Source organism: Xiphophorus maculatus, chromosome 23 (assembly GCF_002775205.1).
Source record: "Xiphophorus maculatus strain JP 163 A chromosome 23, X_maculatus-5.0-male, whole genome shotgun sequence".
NCBI classification, from domain to species: domain Eukaryota; kingdom Metazoa; phylum Chordata; class Actinopteri; order Cyprinodontiformes; family Poeciliidae; genus Xiphophorus; species Xiphophorus maculatus.
The window spans coordinates 11,621,469-11,641,159 of NC_036465.1; the positions used below are offsets into that span (position 1 = coordinate 11,621,469).

The 19,691-nt window shown below is 38.8% G+C and overlaps 1 protein-coding gene across 2 annotated transcripts; it reads right to left on the minus strand.

Moving 5' to 3' along the window:
- Positions 1-3,693: 3,693 nt before the first annotated feature.
- Positions 3,694-18,853, minus strand: bod1l1 (biorientation of chromosomes in cell division 1 like 1). Of its 2 annotated transcripts, none has more exons than XM_023328863.1 (31): positions 18,634-18,853; positions 18,103-18,227; positions 17,194-17,384; positions 16,600-17,076; positions 15,810-15,959; positions 15,531-15,697; positions 15,318-15,414; positions 14,231-14,357; positions 14,075-14,135; positions 11,453-13,976; positions 11,152-11,213; positions 10,952-11,066; positions 10,745-10,852; positions 10,624-10,667; positions 10,484-10,529; positions 10,339-10,401; positions 10,208-10,251; positions 10,033-10,105; positions 9,849-9,907; positions 9,705-9,759; positions 9,261-9,301; positions 9,020-9,176; positions 8,578-8,657; positions 8,288-8,414; positions 7,034-7,086; positions 6,880-6,952; positions 6,701-6,771; positions 6,507-6,597; positions 6,132-6,273; positions 5,811-5,882; positions 3,694-4,491 (listed from the first exon to the last, which is right to left on the minus strand). In XM_023328863.1, exons 1-31 carry the CDS (start codon positions 18,748-18,750, stop codon positions 4,371-4,373), a joined length of 5,733 nt encoding a protein of 1,910 aa, XP_023184631.1. In that variant the 5' UTR covers positions 18,751-18,853; the 3' UTR covers positions 3,694-4,370. The 2 variants fall into 2 exon arrangements, with proteins under 2 accessions (XP_023184631.1, XP_023184630.1); XM_023328862.1 differs by having other exon boundaries at positions 9,261-9,304.
- Positions 18,854-19,691: the final 838 nt, after the last annotated feature.

The window sequence follows — 19,691 nt, forward strand, 5'->3', positions numbered from 1 at the left end:
ACTTCAGACTGTGGCAGAGATTGTTGTTTTCATTAGGAAATTAACAAGTCAAATCTTACAAAGACACAAGGGAATGGTTTTGATGAAAACATATTCATCTACATGTCAAAATCCTGGCAAAAACTCAACTGAGAATCTGTGGCAAGACTTAAAATGGATGTTCACAGAACGTTTACGTCCAACATGACTGATTTTGTGTTATTTTGCAAAGAAAAAAAGACTTGGGCAGGTTTTTATGTCTCAAGTAATGCAAAAGTGTAGAGGCATTCTTTTATTTAGCTGCAATTGCACCAAAAGATGATTCTAGAAAGTAGTGAATTCGCTGAATGCCACACTAAAAAGTGTGGCTGAATGCCACATTAGTTCAGTTTTGTATGAACTAAAATACTGAGATCCACGTATCCTTTTCTATTGTAGGGTTGCCTGGGTCCAGTCCAGCAGAGCTACCATCCTCCAGCATTCAGGTGCGTCCCTTCTGAAACACACCTGACTCAGATGAATAGCTCATTAGAAGGCCTCTGCAGAGCAGAAAGACATGCGTCAGGCGTGTTGGAGAAGGGATGCATGTGAAAACTGCGGAGTGGTTGCTCTCGAGGACTGGACTTGAGCGTCCCCTACCCCCGTCTATAGCTTAGGATCTGAGCAAAATTCATAGAAGTTTGTGGTTGGAATGGGTAAAAATGGAATCGACATTTACAAAGTAGCTCCAGTTTGAAGAAAAGGATTTAAATTCATTGATTTATATTTTGGTCCCGGTTTGCTGCTTTTTATGCTCCCCTTTAAATCCTTTTCTAGCTGTGAGGTCCTTTTATAATCCATTTATAAAAATGGTGGCCCATAAATCTGTCTGTGTGCCCTAAATATAGGTGTAGAAAACCTTCTTTGGCAAGGATGACAAAGAAAAAAATCCCCCCAAAATTTGGACTACAATGTAAATAACTTGCAGTAATGACATGAGTGAGTGAAAGGTGCAGTGTTTGTCTGCCAAACCTTTTGGCTGAGTAAAACCTAATCCAAGCCTTTTAATTTAATTTGTTGGTCTGATATTTTAGAGCTTGGATTGCAGAATCAGGAAATACCTGAGAGAGGTACACCTTTAACGACTAAAAAACCTAGCAGCCCACAGGAATGGCTGGAAAAAACGTCCAATTCTGGCTTTTCATCCCCTCCCTCCTGGATCCCAAAGGTTCAGGTGCAGCGATTAAAGGCTTCTAATGTGTTAATGACGGTGGAATATTTCACTCAGAGTTTGTCAGTTTTATCCTCCATTAGCAGGCAGGAATGTCCTCTCTTCTCCTCCTCACAGAGGTGATTGGCTAAGGTCGTTGCTTATTTACACACGGCACAGAGCACATCCATTTGGGGAAACACAGAGTATAATGTTTCAGATACAGTGAGGGCAAATTAATAAAAATAAATCAGCTTCGCCGTTTGATCTTTTCACAGATTCAAGAAAGAAAAGGAAAAGAAGACCAGGAGAATGTTTGCTCACAGCAGCTTGGTTCAAAGAGAGAAAAACTGAATGTTCATAAAAGTAACAATAACCCCCCTTTAACTTTATCAAGCAAATGTAGTCGGTGGCCCCTGTAAATCTGATACCCTTCAATAAAATCCAGTGCTAATGATAGCCATCAGAAGTCACCGAATCAGTAAAGAGAGTCCATTTGTATAAATCCAGCTCTTATGTGAAAGTCTCAGAGGTTTGTTCTGAACAGCATCAGAAACAGCTGCAGTATGTAGTTTAAAGCTACAGTATGTAATCTTTACCAAAATAGATTTTTTACATATTTATTAAGACTGTCACTATATCATCACAGCAAGATATGAGACAGATAATGTGTGAAAACGATTGAGCTCCTTCACCTCCTCCCAGCGCTACTATTTCCATCTGAATAAATACACCAGTTCCAGTCAAAAACAGTCAATCAGAACCAAGAGGAAGGTCTCAGCGCTGTCAATCAATCTCATGTACCTTCTCTGCACCAATGACAGCAAAGTAACTCACAGTTACAGGAGAACCTTTCATCAGGGGACAGCTAGCCTTAGCATTCATGGTAGGCTTTGCTGACCTGGAAAAGCTGCAGCAGTAGTAGAGAGCAAGGGGTGGAGAGGAAGGGGGATGTGCAGTACGTAGAGACCGACAGCATTAAACCCACCTACTGACTCTGATTGGTTGTTTCTGATGGAGCAGTGCTTTTATTCAGTTAACACCAGGTCTAATTTTTTTTCACAGATTATTTGTCCTATATTCACAACAATGATAATTCTAACAAATATGTTAAAAGAACTTTCTTTAAAGAATTAAATAAAGTTACATACTACAGCTTCAAAAGCAGAGTTTAAGCTTTAGCATGTAAAGCTATCCACTTAACCAGACAGGCTTACAAAGTTAATTTCCTGCCAAAATGTTGCACACAAATAAAATATGTTCTAGACATTTTTATTTTATTTGACATATGTTTTATTAGAACTGGACTTAGGTAATTCTACAACAGATATATATTATGTGTTTGAGAACAGTTTATAATGTTTTATTAGTTTGCAACATTTTGGCAGGAAATTAACTCTATACAGGCTGGACAATGAGAGAGAAATCCAAGACCATGTAGGAGCTCAAAAGAACCACAGTTCTCACCTCTAAAAGTCCAACCGCTATGGAAGAGTGGAAAAAGGAAAACTGTTGTTGTACCAGGACCCTAAGAAGTCCTGTTTGCAATCTGCCTGCCACAAGTCATGCAGGAAACACTGCAAACACATAGAGGAAGAGTCCTGTTACAGTCAAAATAAAACTTGAGGTTCACCTTCCAGCAGGGCAACACTAAATGCACACCTAGAGCTAATGTGTTAAAATGGCCTAGCTGAAGCCCAGATCTGAATCCCGCTGAGAATATGCATCAATATTTGCTCTTTCTTTGCAAAGGAGAATTGGGCGGAAAAGCAGGTGGAGAAACAGCCTCCAAAACAAGCAGCTGTAGTTACTGTGAAAGATGTTTCATCAATATATCTGTTAAGTGGGATGGAATATAAATGTGCCCCTTTTGATTTTTATTTGAGACATTTATGTGTTAATCAGGCGATCTTTGATGTGTGAAAAGAAATACTCGACTGAGTGTAACTGTGGAGTGATACTGGGGAATAGCTTCAGTCTATAAATACAGGAATGTCCAAACATCACCCAGTTTAAAATAAGATTTAAAGACATTTCACTAAAAATGGCATTTAGTTGAAGGTTTGATGTATATCTCATGTTTGTATCTGTTGTATAATGTCTTTTTTTGCTGTAGGAAAATGTCACTTGTACTTTCATCATGAGCTTAGTTAGGCATGTTAAAGACCAATGTTGAATGTTTTAACAAGTAGGATGCCTGATGGTTCCTTCAACATGATGAGACGGGAACAACTTTGATTTTGAGATACTTGGATAGAAATTAATAAGTTTACACTTCTTCCTATCCAATTTCAAACATAAACTGATATGTTAATGTTGTGAATAGAGTGATTGCTTATATTTTCTGTCTCTTAAGCTAATACAATAAATACAAAACGGAAACTACGTAAATACCTGCAGATATTCACAAAAAAGGTCCAGATGAGAATTTATTATAAAAACAAAACAACTAACAAATTATAAAAACAAAATAAAAATAAACAGTGGATATACATAAGAACCAAAACAAATCTCTTACTGACTACTTTACAATCGTGAAACAAAATGTGTTTATTGGGATTTATGGCATAAAAACAGTATTTTATTTGCAGCAGCTGTTATCAAAAATGCCAACAGGAACACAATGTTTACATCAAAACTCCTGCAACTCTCTTTTACTAATACTTCTTTTTAGTGGCTATATAAAAAAAAAGAAAAAAGTGATGGGAAATCTGTTTACTTTTCATTCACAGAATGAATAACAAGAAGTAAAACGCACAGCAAAGATTAGACGCCTTTAGCACCAAGTGTGTGTCAGGGTAACCGAGACGTCTGTGACTGAGATGTGGCCTCTCTGCTGACTGACAGTTAATTCTGATGCTGCCTCTTTATCTCAAAGCTCAGCTCGGCTGCACATTAGGCCTTTGATTGGTCTGAAATGCTCCGGTTCACTGGGAATTACTGAATAAACCGTGGAATGATGAGTGTGATCCGAACCATATGGGCATGGGGCAGCAGAAGGCATTCTGAGGGATTCCTTACTGATCCTCTGGTTTACACTCAGCCATCAGAGCAGAGTGCATAATAACATCCAGAGGGTTTCGATACTGACAGTCAATGAAGCACAAACAGTTTCAAAATGCCGACTGACTGCGAAAGTCTCTGAATAAGCAGAGTAAAAACAACACTGAGTGGGTGCGCTGCTCCACCGCTGTCAGAGGTCTCAGCGTTTGGCTCTCTTCGAAGGGGGCTCCTCTGATTTCTGTCCTCCCCGTGTTCTCACAGCAGGGGGGCTAGCCTCCAGTTTACGGCCCCCCTTGGCTGAACCCTGGGCCCTCGTCCCGCTGCAGGAGGGGAACAAGGACAGAGTGTAGGTACGTTTGTTAATTCAACGGTTATTTGTGAAGAAGTTGCTCAGTACCTATTACATGAATACAAACTAAAGACTTTCCACCAAAAATATGGACTGAAACAACAATAATAAGTTTTGCCGGAAACTAACTCCCTCAAAGAAGCCGTTTCAGATCGAGGGTAAACAAAGATAATTGTGACAAAAAAAATTTAATCTGCTCTAAATTAAGCAATAATTTTGCTTAATTTCTAAAGCAAAATTATTGCTATAGAAATTAAAAATTAAGAAAAAAAAATCTTTAAAGACACAAAGAATCATATGATCAAAATGCATTTTACCATAAAAATACAATCTTTCCAATCACAACCAGAATCGTAAAGTTTCTTCAATGGCAAAAATTATTTTATGACTTTGTAATAAAAATAAAGCTACTTTTAGTTTTAATGAAATATGTGGTTTTAATGCTGTGGTCTTCAATGTAGACTTAGTACTGCATAAAACATGCCTTATTACTGCGCATTCAATGAAAATAACACACAGCCTCTTTATTTCATGTTTTTATTTTAAACTTTTGTTCGAATACAAGTGATGTCCTAATAATGCCACTGCCCTGAACAAACTGTTATTTTGCATAAAATCCTGAACTTTGTATGCATTTCTGATGGAATGGTGTTATTCTACACCTTCTATGATAAATTTATTACATGTTAGATTCATAGTATTCTTTTTATTCTTTGAATAAAAAGAAAAAATAAATGTCAGACATCTTGATTGTAGCTAAATGGGTCTCGACTCCAGGATTATTGTAAAACTTTAATGTAAAAAATTATGACAAAAATAAAATAAATCAGGAAAAATATTGGAACAAAAAGGTTTTTTTTAAAAAAAGTATTGAACTTTTTAAATGATGTTTCTAAGCTGAACTTTAAGATGAATGTGTCAAATAATTGTTAAGATTAGCGGGTTTTTCCCTGAGAGAAAATTCAGGAAAAACTCAGAAGAAATCGTTTTGTTTTGTTTTTTTTTTTCTTGAAAAACAGGAATGGATAACTTCTTACTTGAAAGACTCCAAAAAGCATTAGAAAGCCGATCAAAAATTCGGCTCGTATTAAAGCGGGTTCAACCTGTTTTCCTACAGTTCACGGGACAGATTTATTCTTTTCATTCTGGGAACTAATAACGCTAGATTCCAGGAAAGCTTTTGAATAAAATGTTCTTTTTAGGGAGAAACGGCATCCGGTTGCAGTCACTTTTGGTCGCCTGCTCCTGAAAGCTCGTTGGTGCTGCTGAACCTCAATGAGACGAACTCACCGTGTGCCAGCTGTGGTCTCCTCTTTACCGCTCTGTCGACTCGCCCGGGTGGAGGGTTTACTTGGCTTGTTTCTGAGGAGCAATAAAACAAAATTATTGCTTTAGTGCTAAATCTTCCCTGCTCTCATTAAATGTGATGAAACGGCGTCAATGGGTTCTTCAGTCTGAAGATATTAAGACCTTCACTGATCAGATATTTGTGTACCACCACAGATGAACGGGCTCGTTTTTGCTTTAGCTCTTTCCAGCAGATTTAAGAAAAAGGACCCACAGCCGAGGCTGATCTTTACAGTTAACTTATTAGAGAAAACTTAAAATTACCTTTCAGCTTCGAGGCGAGCTGCAGACCGAGTCGTTGCTTTGGTTGCAGCTCCCTTCTCTCCGTCTTCTTCGTTGTCGCTTTCCTCCCCCTCTTCATCATTTTGCTCTTTTTCCTTCTCATCTGCTTTACTCTCCTTTTTAACTGTAGAAATAATGGTTAAAATTTTAATTTTAACATGCAAAAGTCATTTTATAGTTGTCTTGCAAATCATTTAACACAAACTTTATCAAAGTTATTAGGCAAATCAAAGTAGAGATTTTGAAAAATCAAACCCAATTTTGTTTTTTGTTTTTTTGAGGGAGTGCAGGGATTACCTAAATAGAGTTAAAAAATATTTAAAATGTTTTGCTCTTTTATTTTTCTTCTTTATTTACCTGCATCGTCTGCGGTGGCTGCGGCGGCTGCCTTTGGTGGCCGTCCCCTCCGTTTCTTTGGAGCTGCTTCTGAGTCTTGCTGCTCCGCAGACTGATCAAAAATAGATTTCCCCATAAAAGAAGTAGTAATAACAGAATGTATTAAAATTTTCAGTTAAAAATAATAGGAAGTTTCTATTTCATTGCCAACATACATTATCTGGCTTCTTCTCACTGCAGTTTTGCTCTTTCACATCTTCTGAATGGCTCTGAGAGGTGGACAGTGCTGAAAAAAAACTTTTTATGTTTTATAAGGATTCATCCGTAACACCACAGTAACCAATCCATGCTAATAATCAGGTTGTTTATTTCTTTTTAATGATGAGCTTCTCACCTTCATTTTTGTCATCTTGTTCCTCACTTTGTTCTTGTTCATCCTCTGCCAGCCCCTGCTGAGCCTCAGCTTCCTGCAGAATTGAAAATTGGGGAAATTGAAAAGCAACAGCAGCAGTTTGGTCCAAAAGTAAAAAGAAAGAAAACTCTCTCACCTCTCCAGACTCCTCTGTTTCCTCTGATCTCTTCCTCTTCACTCCTTGTTTACCTGGAATTTAAACATGGCCTACTGTATAATGTGCAATGGCAGACAAGCAAACTGTTCTTCACAAAAATCCTCTCATACAAAGATTTGCTACTGGTTATAAAATAAACTTTTATAACCAAGAACTGCCAAAAAAAAAACTGCAAACTGACTTTTGAAGGTTTTTTGCAAAAAACTGCAAAAATCAACTGTTAATTTTTAAGTTTGGAGTTGTTACAGATAATGTCTCTGAGCCATAAAAGCTAATTAATTTAAAACTGTATTTAATAACTGAGTATTTGTCAAAATCATACAACGATAATAATTCTCACTGAGGTTTCTGACAGTATTGTTTATTTTTTTCTTCTCATATCAGAAGAATTGTGTTAATCTTAGATTTCTGAGGCTCAACAGCAAAAACTGTTTCTAAAGAAACAAGCTACTTTACATGTAAGTGAAATGTGGCATAAATTATCTTAAATGTTTTGGCTAGTTAAAGGGAAATCTAATATATTGCAGTGAACTTAATTTTGACTGTCATAGCTTTACATTGCTAGTTTGGATTGAGTCTAATAAATCATAATCAAATGAATTATCCTGAGAAATTAAATGTGTCATCTCAGCTCTGATATTTGACCAAATGACAACAAAGGCTTTTTTTGGAATCATATAAAGAATTCAGTTTGCTTTTACATTGATTGTGCTAAAGATTGCAAGGTATAAACTATATTCTGCCATGTAAACTATAAATCTTTAGATTTTATTTTGAGTTATGCTTAAAATTAGTATAAAGAAAAGCTAAAGACATCAATATTTTATTGGAGGAATCATTTAGATTAATCAATAATCAAAACATTAAGATCAACAGATTAGATGGATGAAAACAACTTGAATAATTAGACATTTCTAGTCTGTGGTCTGAGTAAAAGAAGTCCAGTGTTATCTGATTAGTTACAAAAAAATCAAGTTTTATGTCCCCAGGAACACAGTTTTCATTCTTCACACACAGCAACTTCAGCGCCTGCAGAAGCCCAGTTTGCTTTTCAGTCAGCCTGAATCCACACATTTCCACACAAGAGGAGGAAATACTTTCTAAAGTAAACACATTACAGCCATTTATTTTCTGGGATTTTGTACTGCTACCAGCGTTTCCTTCTCAACTCAAGAGCTTCACTTTGCCGAATAAACTAAAATTAGCCCCACTGTGATAGTAAAACAAACTCACGCGTGTCCCCGCTCTCCTGGGAGTCTGACTTTCCAGTAACTTCACGTTCGTCTGCAGCAGGAGAGGGCAGGCTGACTTCACTTTCGCTTTGATTACTTTTCTCTGCTTCACATTTATGTTCAGGGCTCTGAAAAAGGTTCAAAGTAAAACTTTTTTTAAGGAAATGAAAGTATTTGAAGTTTTGCAGTTCAAAAGTTAGTACATTTCTTATGCATTATGTGATTATGATGTGCAAAACACTTGCTATAAAAGCTGCAGCTCCACATAAATACATAATATTCTGAACCAACCTCTTCTTTTTCCGCTTCTTCGAGCGATGCTGTTTGACCAGCACTGTCCTCGGCTTTTGCTTCATTTTTCCCCTGATTATCTAGAGTTAAAAATTTAGACAAAAACATCAGAGAACAAAGAATCAAACTTTACCCAGTCCTTCCAGCATAGGTCAACCTGCTAACAGAGTCAGCTGCAACAGTTAAAAACACACAAAAACACTATCAGAGAGAAGAGAAATCACGCTTCATTTTATCATTTCACTTCCTTATTATTGGGGCAAAGAATAGCACAGAATGATGTAGGCATTAATAAGAGAAATTACGGTACTGAATTTTAAACAATTTGTTTTTTAGGTCAGGAGAATCTCAAATATATATCTCATCATCAAAATTGTGTTTTTTTGTAATGTCATCATTTTTAAATTTGAAATATCTTCCTTATCAAACATGGCCGACCCACCATCTGTTGCCTCTTTAGCTACGGCTCCTGGACGTCTTCCTCTACGACCCGGCGTCTTCTCTGATCTCTCCGCTTCTTTTTGTTGCTCCTTCTCCAGCTGCTCGGCGTTTCTGGAAGATCGCCCTCTGCGAGGTGTTTTTACCTCCTGGTCACTTTCCTAATGATTTAAGATTTTATTGAAATACTTTAAGCCCAACGTTTTTTGAGAATAAAGCTAAAATCTGATCAAGGTTATACTTGCCTCAACAGACCGCTGTTCATCCTTTTCGTCCTTAGTGCCATCTACTGTGTGAAAAATAACAGCAGAACTTCACTATTTTGCTCACATTCACTGTTGATATTTTTATTTAGAGGAATTTTCTGTTGTGATGCATACAGTGATGCCCTTGTCTTTCCCTTTGTTGGATTTTGTAACACACCGTGAGTCTCATTACATTTGTTGTGAAACTAACATTTCAGAAAAAGATCATCATACAGCCTGTAGAGAACGGTGGTGTAGAGTGATGCTCTGTTAGAGTTGACATTTTCCAACGCTAACTTAAAGACACGTAGAATAATATTGCGATCTACCTCATTAGTATTAATTAATTTTCTATAATTAAAAAGGTTTCAAACGTAGCCAAAACAAAAGCTTTGGAATCTTAAAGGTTGATTAAAGTATAACAATAAATGAAACTAAACGCACCACTTTTAACTGAAAGCTTTCTTTTACGTCCTCTTCTTCTTTCAGTCTTCTCTTCCTGTAAAACAAAATTGTTCCTGATGAAAGCTGAGTCACCAAACAAATATTTTCACTTAAAAATATTAAGCTGGATGTTAAACAGCACACCTTTTGTGACACATCTGAGCTCCTCCCATCTTCCTGACTGTCTGTGCTCGAGACATTACCTGCAAGATTCAGGCAGACAGCAAAACTAGATTAATTGCAAAAGGAAGAATATTTTGTGAGAGGAAGAGAAAATCACACTTACATATAGATGTTAGTAGAATAGAAAAATAAACATTTGACTCACTGATTTGTTTGACTAATTTGGCCTCTGAGTTTGTTTCTCTAGACTCAGTTTTGTCAGATATGTCAACTTCCATCTACACCAAGTGGAAGCAGAGAAATATAAATAAATTATAAAAAAATAATGAATATGATTGGTTGTAGGGAACTTTAGAGCTAATAAAAAGGCTATGACTTACCTTCTCCACATCACCTTCCTCTGGTGTCTTACTCTCAGATTCACCTACATAATAAAAGAAAATAATTCCTTACTATTTGTTTTATTTAAATAAAGAATGCATTTGATGAAACTGGAATAATTTTCTCTTACGATTATCAGTCCTTCTCTGGTTATTTTCACCATCCTCCTCCACCGTTTTACCCTCAGTTTCAGCTATAAATGTATATAATTAAAAATAAGTGGCTAAACATAATTCTTTGACTCAATAAAAAAAGCATATTTGATGAAACCTTACACTGATCATCTTTTGTCTGGTTTTCCTCCTCTTCTCCCTTCACAGCCTAGAATTTAAAAGTTAATAAGTGTCAGAACTTATACTTGAAATAAACCAAACTAAGTTATATTTGTTTCACCGTAGCGTTGTTCTCTGCTCACCTCGTTGCTGGTTTCTAGGACTGCAGCACTTTGTTCTTCTTGTTCTTTAGGACAAGACAAGGTTAAAACAACCAAATGGCAGCTGGAACATTCAAGTCAACATCAGTCTGTCAGCACTCACCAGTTTCACTGGGGATCTGGGAGATTTGCTGAGTGCAGTCAGAAGCCAAGCTCTCTCCTTTGCTGCTGGTGATTTCTCCCGTTTCTGGCTCAACAACAGGCAACGATGCTGATGGAAAAAAAAAAAGGTTGTCAAACAGAAAGCATTTTTCAGAAGATCTAAATGACAAAAAAAAAAGTAAAATAAAAACCATGTTTAAGAATTTACCCTCATCTTTGTCTGCTGGTGCTGCTATTATTATTCTGTCTGCTGAAATCTCAGCAGCTTCCATTACTTCATCCTCAAAATGAGCTGGACTTTTGTCTGAGGTGGATTCATCCTCCTGTAGAGAAACACAGCCGTAGTTTTTCTCTGATAACAGTATTAATATCACTGAATGTTTAGGTGATTTTAGCATCTTTAATTACCGGCGGTGGAGCCGTCTCCGACATGTCCGACTCAATTGTGTCCATCTTGGATTCTGAGTGCTCTGAGTCATTTATAAACAGATGCAAGTTACAAGTAACTTTTCAGCAAGATATAAGAACTTGTTTTAAGTCAATAATTCTTTAATACTGACAAAAATGATCAGTTCCATTGGCAGATTTTTTTTTACTTATAGCATTAGAAAAATATCTTGTCAATATTTTTCAAATTGTATTCATTGACTACTTTATGGAATAAAAAAAAGGTACTTTGAGATTCAACGATTTGTTCATTTCTACAAACCTGCAGCAGTAAGTTGAGACGCAGATGATGAAGGTTCAGTGGGACTCATCTCAACCTGAGCTGCTGTTTGGACTTGAGAGACCAGCTTCTCTCTCTCAGCTTGCTGAGAGGCAGCCGATGCCGTCTCTGTTGCAGGACGCTCGGCTTCTGGTGCCGTCTGAACTGGAGAGAACCGGTTCTCATCCGCAGCTAGGTGTGATGCAGCTGGTAAACTTTCAGTTTCAGTGTGCTCAGTTAGAGGTGCTGCCTCCACTGGAGAGAGTTGCTGCTCCTCTTCTGCTGCAGCAGCAGTTTGTTGAGTTGCATCTGGTGTCGCTTCAGAGGCAGCAAACTCAGTTAAACATGCAGTTTCCTCTGGAGACATTTGACTTCCCTCTTCATGTGCAACAGCTTGTTGAGGTGCATCCACTGAGTCTTCAGTTGCAACAGGCTCAGTTGGAGGTTCTGCCTTCACTGGAGAGGGCTGCTCCACCTCTTCTGTTTGTGGAGACGCGGCGGCCACGGCTTCAGTTACTGTGAGCTCAACTTCTGGTTCTGTTTGACCGGGAGAAAGCTGACTCTCCTCTTCAGCCGCAGCATCTTGTGGAAATGCTGTTGCTATGGTTTCATTGCCACTTGCTGCGTTTGGTGGATTCTCCTCCTCGCTTGTCGCAGTCTGGTGAGATGCGGTTAGCAAAGTTTCAGTGGGATGAAGCTGAACCTGCGGCGCTACCTCCACTGGAGAGAGCTGCATCTCTTCTTCGCCTGATGCAGCTTGTTGAGATGCAGCAGTTTCAGGCTCAGTTTGAAGAGACGCTTCCTCTGGAGAGAAAAGAGCGTCTTCTTCTGCGGCGGCTGATTGCTGACTTGCTTGATTGAGCTCCACTGGAGTGAGCTGCTTCTCCTCCTCAGTTGCAGTCGTTTCAATCTGTTGTGGATCCGGCGAACGCCGCGGCGACTCCTCCCTCATGTCTTGGACAATTAGGGTGGATGAAACCGTGCTGTCAGGATCCATGGAGAGCAGCGTCAGAGCGGCCTCCTTCATCTTCATGTCAGCGTCCTGCAGCTCCATCTCAGGAGTCACTTCCTCTTTCAGGTCTGCAGTTGGAAGCCTGGCCTCGGCTGACGTACAGACGTCCATGAGCGCCAGGAGGGCGTCGGCCTCGGCCGGTACCCCCAGCATCTCGCGGAGCCGTGACTCCGTCTCTCCCTCGGACGGCTCGGGGGTGATGTCACTTAAAGCGTCTAAGGTGTCGTCTGAGAAGGAAGCGGCGACCGTGGCGGCAACAGGATCAGACTCGGTGTTCGTGTCTTGTAGAGGATGTTGTTTCTTCGGTGGATCTTCCATCTCGACGGCTGAAGACTTGGCGGATTGATCAGAGGTTTCCAGTTCGTCGTCTTTCTGTGGTTTATCTTCTGGACTCTCGCCCTTCTTTTCTGGAACTTTGTCTTTCTTCTCCAGCTTCTTCTTAGAAATTTTAAGCTCTGGTTTCTCATGCGGGGCATCTTCAGACACTTTTTTCTGCTCTTTAGTGTTTCCATCTTTTTTCTTCTCTTTTGCTGCTTCAGGTTTACAGACAGCAGATCCTCCAGCGCTTCTGATGTCGGGACTTTGAGATTTCTTTTCTGTTTTCACTAAGAGGGAAGACTTTCCCTCTTCTTTGGATTTTACCTTTGGTTTTTCTGCACTCTTCTCTTTTTCTGCAGGCTTAGCTTTTTTAGGATCTTTGTCAGCTTCAGTGTTTGGTTTCTGTGTCTTCTGGCTCTCTGCTTTACTCCGTTCTTTCTCACTGTCCAGCTTAGATTTGGGTCTGTCTCCTGGTCTGTCCTCAGAGTGACTCTTTGACCTTTTCAACCCTTCCTTGGAGTGTTTCTCTCTCTTCTTGACGTCAGGGCCAGGCTCCTTGTCAGAGCGATCCTCAGAGGATCCTGCAGAATCTGGGCGAAGCAGCTGCTTCAGATCACTTTTAAAGGCAGATTTGTCCAATTTAGCTTTTTCCTTTTCTTTGCTCTTCTCTTTTTCTCTTATTTTCTCCTTCTCCACAGACCCTCCTTTTATCTTCCTGGCATCTTTAGCCCCTCCTTCATCAGTGCTGTCTTCTATCACCTTTCCTTCTCGAGTACTTCCAGAAGTTTTTTTCTCAGTTTTGACCTTAAGCTTCTTTTCGACTTTTTCTTCGGAGGAAACTTTAGCACTGCTGTCCTTCTGCAGAGGTTCATCCACCGGATGCTCAGATTTCTTCTCGTGTTTCTGTTTGAGCTTGGAACGTTCATCAGACTGACTGCGCTCCTTCTCCTTGCGTTCTTTGCGAGGCAGACGGTCAAATTTCCCAAACGAGCGATGCTTGAGTGCCTCTTGGGAGCCTTGTTCCAGATCCAGGATGAAGGAGTGAGTCTGGCTTTTGTCAGGAAGCTTCTTTGTGTCGCAGGAATCTTCGGAGACACCGCCACTCGTCCGCCCAAGCCGGTCGTCAGACGATGCAGACTCGGACAGATGTCTCACTAGTTTAGCTTGTGGGGTCTTTGAGGTTAAGGGTTTCACTTCCTGGATTTCAAAACAACAGAACAAAGTGGAGGTTTGTAACAGCTCACCCATCCAAATGACAAACATGTTTGATCCTCTTTCTGTTGGCATTCTCATACCACTTTCCTGGATATTTCTCCTGCTTCTCCTTTTTTCTTGCTCGAAACATCTCCCTCTTTTCTGGAAGACATTTTCAACATTTTGAAAGTTTAGAAATCCTCAAAAAACTTCTAAAGCGCTTGCTTTTTTTAGAAGTGGAGCTTCTAATAACACACCTTGAGTCTAGTTTCCTCTTCCTGTTGAGCGCCATTTTTTTCTCCAGGACCTTCTTCTCTTTGCGGGCTTCTTTTGCCTTGGGGCTCTCCACGCCAGCAGCGTCAGACCACTTTGCTTTTTTGCTGTCTGTTAAAGATAAAAACATGCTAAATGATGCCGTAGATTCACACTGCAAAGGGAAATTACAACATGGTATTCAACACTTTAAGACACCTGCAAAATATTTGAATTTAGCTCGTCTCAGTCACGCTCTGGTTGGAAGGAGTCCATCTGTGAACATCAATTTTCTAGTCTTCTCACAGATTCTTGGAGATAAAAGTCTGAACTTTGACTAGGGCATTCAAATGCATGAACAAGCTATGATATAATAAGGTGTTAGCTTTCTTCCACATGTTGTGTTTTCTGTTACATTGACAACACACAAAATCTTACTAAGTATTTTTGGTCTAATTTCTAGTGCAAATATCCTAGCACACTTGAAATAAGACCAAAGTAACTTATAGTAACTTTTCAGCAAGATATAAGAGTTTGTGATAAGTCAATAATAACTTCATATTGATGAAAAGGTTCTAATTCAACTGGCAGATGTTTTGCACTTATAACATGGGGAAAACTCTCTTATTATAAGGCAAACAATATGGAACTAGTTCTTTTCAATATTGAGGAATTATTTACTTACAACAAAGTAGTTTATATTATTTCAAGTGTACTAAGATGTTTGCACTAGAAACTAGACCAAAAATACTTAATAGGTCAAAAATTTCAATAAAAAATAAAAACATGTATTATTTTCCTTCCACTTCATAGAAAATTTCACTACAATGCATTGAAGTTTGTAACTGGAGTGTGGCAAAGCATAAAAAGTTCAACTATTTAACTAGAAAATGTGGGAATGAAATAAAGAGTACAGAAAAGTAATTGTTGGGGGAAACATTGACCTAATTAAAGCCCGGGTTGAGGTTGAATTAGTTGGAAATAACAGATGTTCTAAAAAAAAAAAAAATCAATTTGTCTGTTTTGGTTGAAATTGTATGAAGAATGTTCCTTTTATGCATCATTCCAAGACAAAGATCCAAATAAACACACCTTGCTCTTCAGCCTGCACAGCTTTCTGTTTGCGCTTCTCCTCCATCCGCTCTCTGTTCTGCTGCCTCTTCAGCAGCCTGTCTTCTTTGTCTTTTGCCTGATAAATCAACAAATCCAAAATTTACATTTTCTTTGTGCGACCGTGCAGAAAATTTACCATCAACGTAAAAAACAAAAGTTCTCCTCATTTAAACCACATTTTTGTGAACTCACAGCAGATCTGCGACGCTCCTCCACAGTAACCTCATCATCCGAGTCGCTATAGTAACGAGAGTAGAGGAAGGGTTTGTGGACATATGCTTTACGGCGGGGTTTACGCTCCCTGTCTTCGCCTTCCGCTTCCTCACTGGTGTGTTTCCTCTCCGCTTTCTCATCGTCATCTGCAGATAAATCAATATCAAACTAGAACAAACAAAGCTCTAACTCTGACTTTGATTCTTTATAAAAAGTTTAAAATAATTGTAGCAACAATGAAAAACTGCAGGCAGAGACCATCTGGCGGAAGCTGGCCCTCTTCGGAAGAATCGGAGAGCTGCTCCTCCACGTCACTTTCCTCCTCGAAAGAGGAAAGGTCGCTGGTGTGGACGGAGCTCACCGTGATGTCACTCAGGCCTTCGAGGTCTGAGTCCTCCAAAGAGTATTCTGCAAACCAAATAAATACAATCGTTTCAAATCTTTGTTTAGCCTGAAAAAACATATTGGTTTATGGACTACTGATCTCGTTCTTTTGGTCCTCATCCATATCTCATGACCAGAGGTAGGAGGGGCAGCAAAGATTTTTGACCCACCTCTTCCTTCCTTACAATAACCGAACTCGGGCCCACATTACTGCAGATCAGCCACAGATATATCTATCTACCTACTTGGTTCATAAGAATGGTTACCTTGGAATAAGGCACCAAGGTTTATAAACCCCTCCAGGAAGAGACTGTAATATTTCCATCATTTCAAAAACAAGAATTTAAACGATATCTTAGAAATAAAATAGTAGGAAAATAGCTAGATTTGATAATAAATTATTTTCTTTTCTTTAACTTTCCAAAACTAATCAATGAATGAACACATTTAAAATATAAGACTTAAAAATTATGTCCAAAACTTTTATGTTTACAGTGGAAACACCCTTCTTAAAAAAATCAAGTCTGATTCAAAATGAAATGCTTTATTAAGAACTTCCGATTCAAAAACAAGAAAATAAATATCTCTACTAACACAAATGCACTGTACTCAGTGAATTATGCAGCTGTTTGTTCATAAAACATAAAAATAAAAAATAGCTCACCCTCTTTTATCCGCTCTCTGGCTTTCTGCTTGGCTTGACTAGTAGATTTCACTGCCTCATCATCAGACTTGTCATCTGAGACCTTCCCACTCACTTTGCTTGTAGGTTTTTCTTTCTTTTCCTCTGCTTGCGCCGGAGTTCCTGCTTCCTCCTCCTCAGTTTTAACCTCCTCTTTTACTTGTTCTTTTTCCACTTCCATCTGCTCTTCTAAGCTTTCTGTCTTCACTTCTGCTGTTTGGATTTCTCCTATCACTGCCTCCTCCAGTGACCTTCCTTCCTGGCTATCGTCACTTTCTTCAACAACCTCCATGTCTTGCTCGTTCTCCTCCACCAGCTCCATGGGTTGATCCAGAACTTGGATTTTACCGCCTCTTTCAGCTGCTGAGCTGGTCCTGACGTTTGCCTCCTGATTAAGAGAAGTTATGGTATCCAGGATGGACATGGCGTTGCTGCCGGGAGTTGAAGCTGATGATGAAGCTGTGGACAAATCAATACGTGTTTAAGATAATTTCTGAATTTTGTAGTAGAATAAACAGAAAGAGATTATTCTGCAGTCATAGAAAGCATCAAGGGAATATATGAAACGTCAAATACGTTGTTCAGGAACGCTGCTATCCGTCTTGATCTCTGCTGGTGTCAGAGGAAGTGGCGGCTCCTCGGAGCAGCTGCCCGGAGACAGAAATTCACGGACCACCCTCTCCACCTGCGGCCTGAAGATGTGATTAACTTTGGGATCAACCACCTGGGCCACAATCCTGTCCACCCCCTGCTCCAGCATTCCAGATCTGTGAGGGAAACAAATACAAAAAGTGTCAGAAAATCTCATATACATGTACCGGTAACTGAAACCAGATATTAACAAAGATTCCATTTAAAAAAAATAAAAAATAAAAACTACACACCACTGCTCTTTTTTCACTGTCTGAGATTAAACCAGACAAAAATGTTCCTGTTTTACATCATCTAAATTATTTTGATTTCTTAAATGCTAGAACTAATTTTCTTTTCATTACGCCACTTTGTGACTAATTCAGTGTTATGCAAAGGAAGACACAATGGCTCTTGAGATGTTGCTTCAATACTTTTGCATAATATTCTTTTCTTATGCTGCTGTCTGTTTTAACTTTCTTTGCTGTGGATAATGACACTCTTAGCAGCTTCAGCCAGGATTTTCAAGAGGTCTTTTCCTTTTGTCCTGTAAAAAACAAGTGTATTCTTTGAACATAGCAGCCACCACCTCCTGCCTGAACAGCAACATGTCCATTCTTATGTGGTTTATACTTTCAGATAAACGTGGCACTTTAAGGAAAATTGTGTCAAGAGTAATCTTAGTGTATGTACCGGCATGTTTCTGACCTTGAAGAAGTAATAAAAGTGACTAAAACGTTCTGGCATGTGTTTATGGTAAATATCTGGCTTCAAAAGTACTGATTATTAAGAAGACTGTGTTTTTTTTGTTGTTTTTTTTAAAGATATAAGAAAAATATACAGTTTTCCCCTTACTGCAGGACGAGCTGCCGGATGTTGTTTCTCAACTGGTTTTTGTTCAGATGAGGGCTCCATGTGTGATTAGAGAGGTGATTGGAGACAAAGTTGTCCACTCTTTGTTTCAGGTTCAGGTAAGCTGGCTGCAAAACATCAATCACAAGTATTTCGCAAATATCTACTCAGAGACAAACAAAAAGCTACAAAGTCCTCTACACAGTGGGCATGTTGACAACGATTGCTTGAGGACCCCAAGAAACTCATTGTCACAAGTACGGTGTGACAAGGCGGTTAGTGCTGTAAGGATTTAATAATCTCGTATTTTTCATTTACAACAAATTTAGATTCAAATTAAATTGCAGACTCATTTTGAAACAAATCCAATGAGGGGGAAAACAGCTCACATTGAGGAACTCGCAAAACATAGTTAGTAAACATGCTACGGATTGAAAATACTAATGAAACACGACACAACATCTACTTAAACTATAATCTTTTCATGAGCAGCATAAACACTGATACAGAAGAAGTTGTGATTTCGACCGTTACCTTTGTATCAACGTCTGCTAGACAGTCCCTCCTGAACTGGTCGAAGAGTCCCTGTGTTTTTAAATGACTGACGATCATTGAGACCAGCTGCGGGTCCCCCGGAGGCAAACCAGCCATGTTTCGGTGAAACCTGGCTTTATTTTATGGGTTAAAATAGGACAGAAATTGAATAAACATCAGGGGATGTCCCACTTTAAGAGCACAAGCTATCTGTTTGGGGATGTGACGTCCACTAGAAGAAAAGCGCTTCGAGAATGAGCCGGAAGAACTTGGTAATGGTTTTTTCCCCACCAAAATAAAAGTCTAATATTCAGATAAAGAACAAAATTCTAAACTTTTGAAGGATCCTTTAAAGATTTTTTTCTTTATTTAGTACGTTTTTGTCAATGGTAGTACTGTCTATTACAAACTGTGTTGAATGTAACACTAAGGTTTAAAAGCCATCGTTTTTAGATGTATGACTTTTCAGACATTCAATAAAGCAGTGCGGATCAGAGCTATAATCGATTCTATTGAAGTATCCAAAAACCTCTTTAACCTCTCCTTTGTGGAGCTGAATATCGCAAATGTACTAAAAGGGCATTGTCTCTTAATGACGACTAAAACTTCAGTGAAGCTATGCTTCACTTCAAATTTATCACTCATCCACTTTAAATGTTTTTTTTTTTTTTTTTTTTTGCTGATTGTTAATGTAACGTCTTCTACAGTTGTGGAAATATTTTTTTCTGCAGTCAATGTGTATGTTTTAAACCCAGAGCGCCCCCAAGTGGCGACAAATTCTGTCTACTAATAAAAGAAAAGAAGGTATGTTTCAGTAAATTAATTCAATTCTGAGAAGCCAGCAACCAAGTTAGAAAGTAAATTAGCCCCATTTCAACAGCGGTATGTTAAATACTGTTTTGATAAAAGTGTACTATTCTCGGCTAATAAATGGGTTTTACAGTTGACTTAACAGAGCGTCAAACAGCAAAACACTCATGCGTGAAAATATTTGAAGAAAAATTAAAATTCTAGCAAAATTACATCCTCGACCCTTTTAGTTTTAATCGAAGGGGACA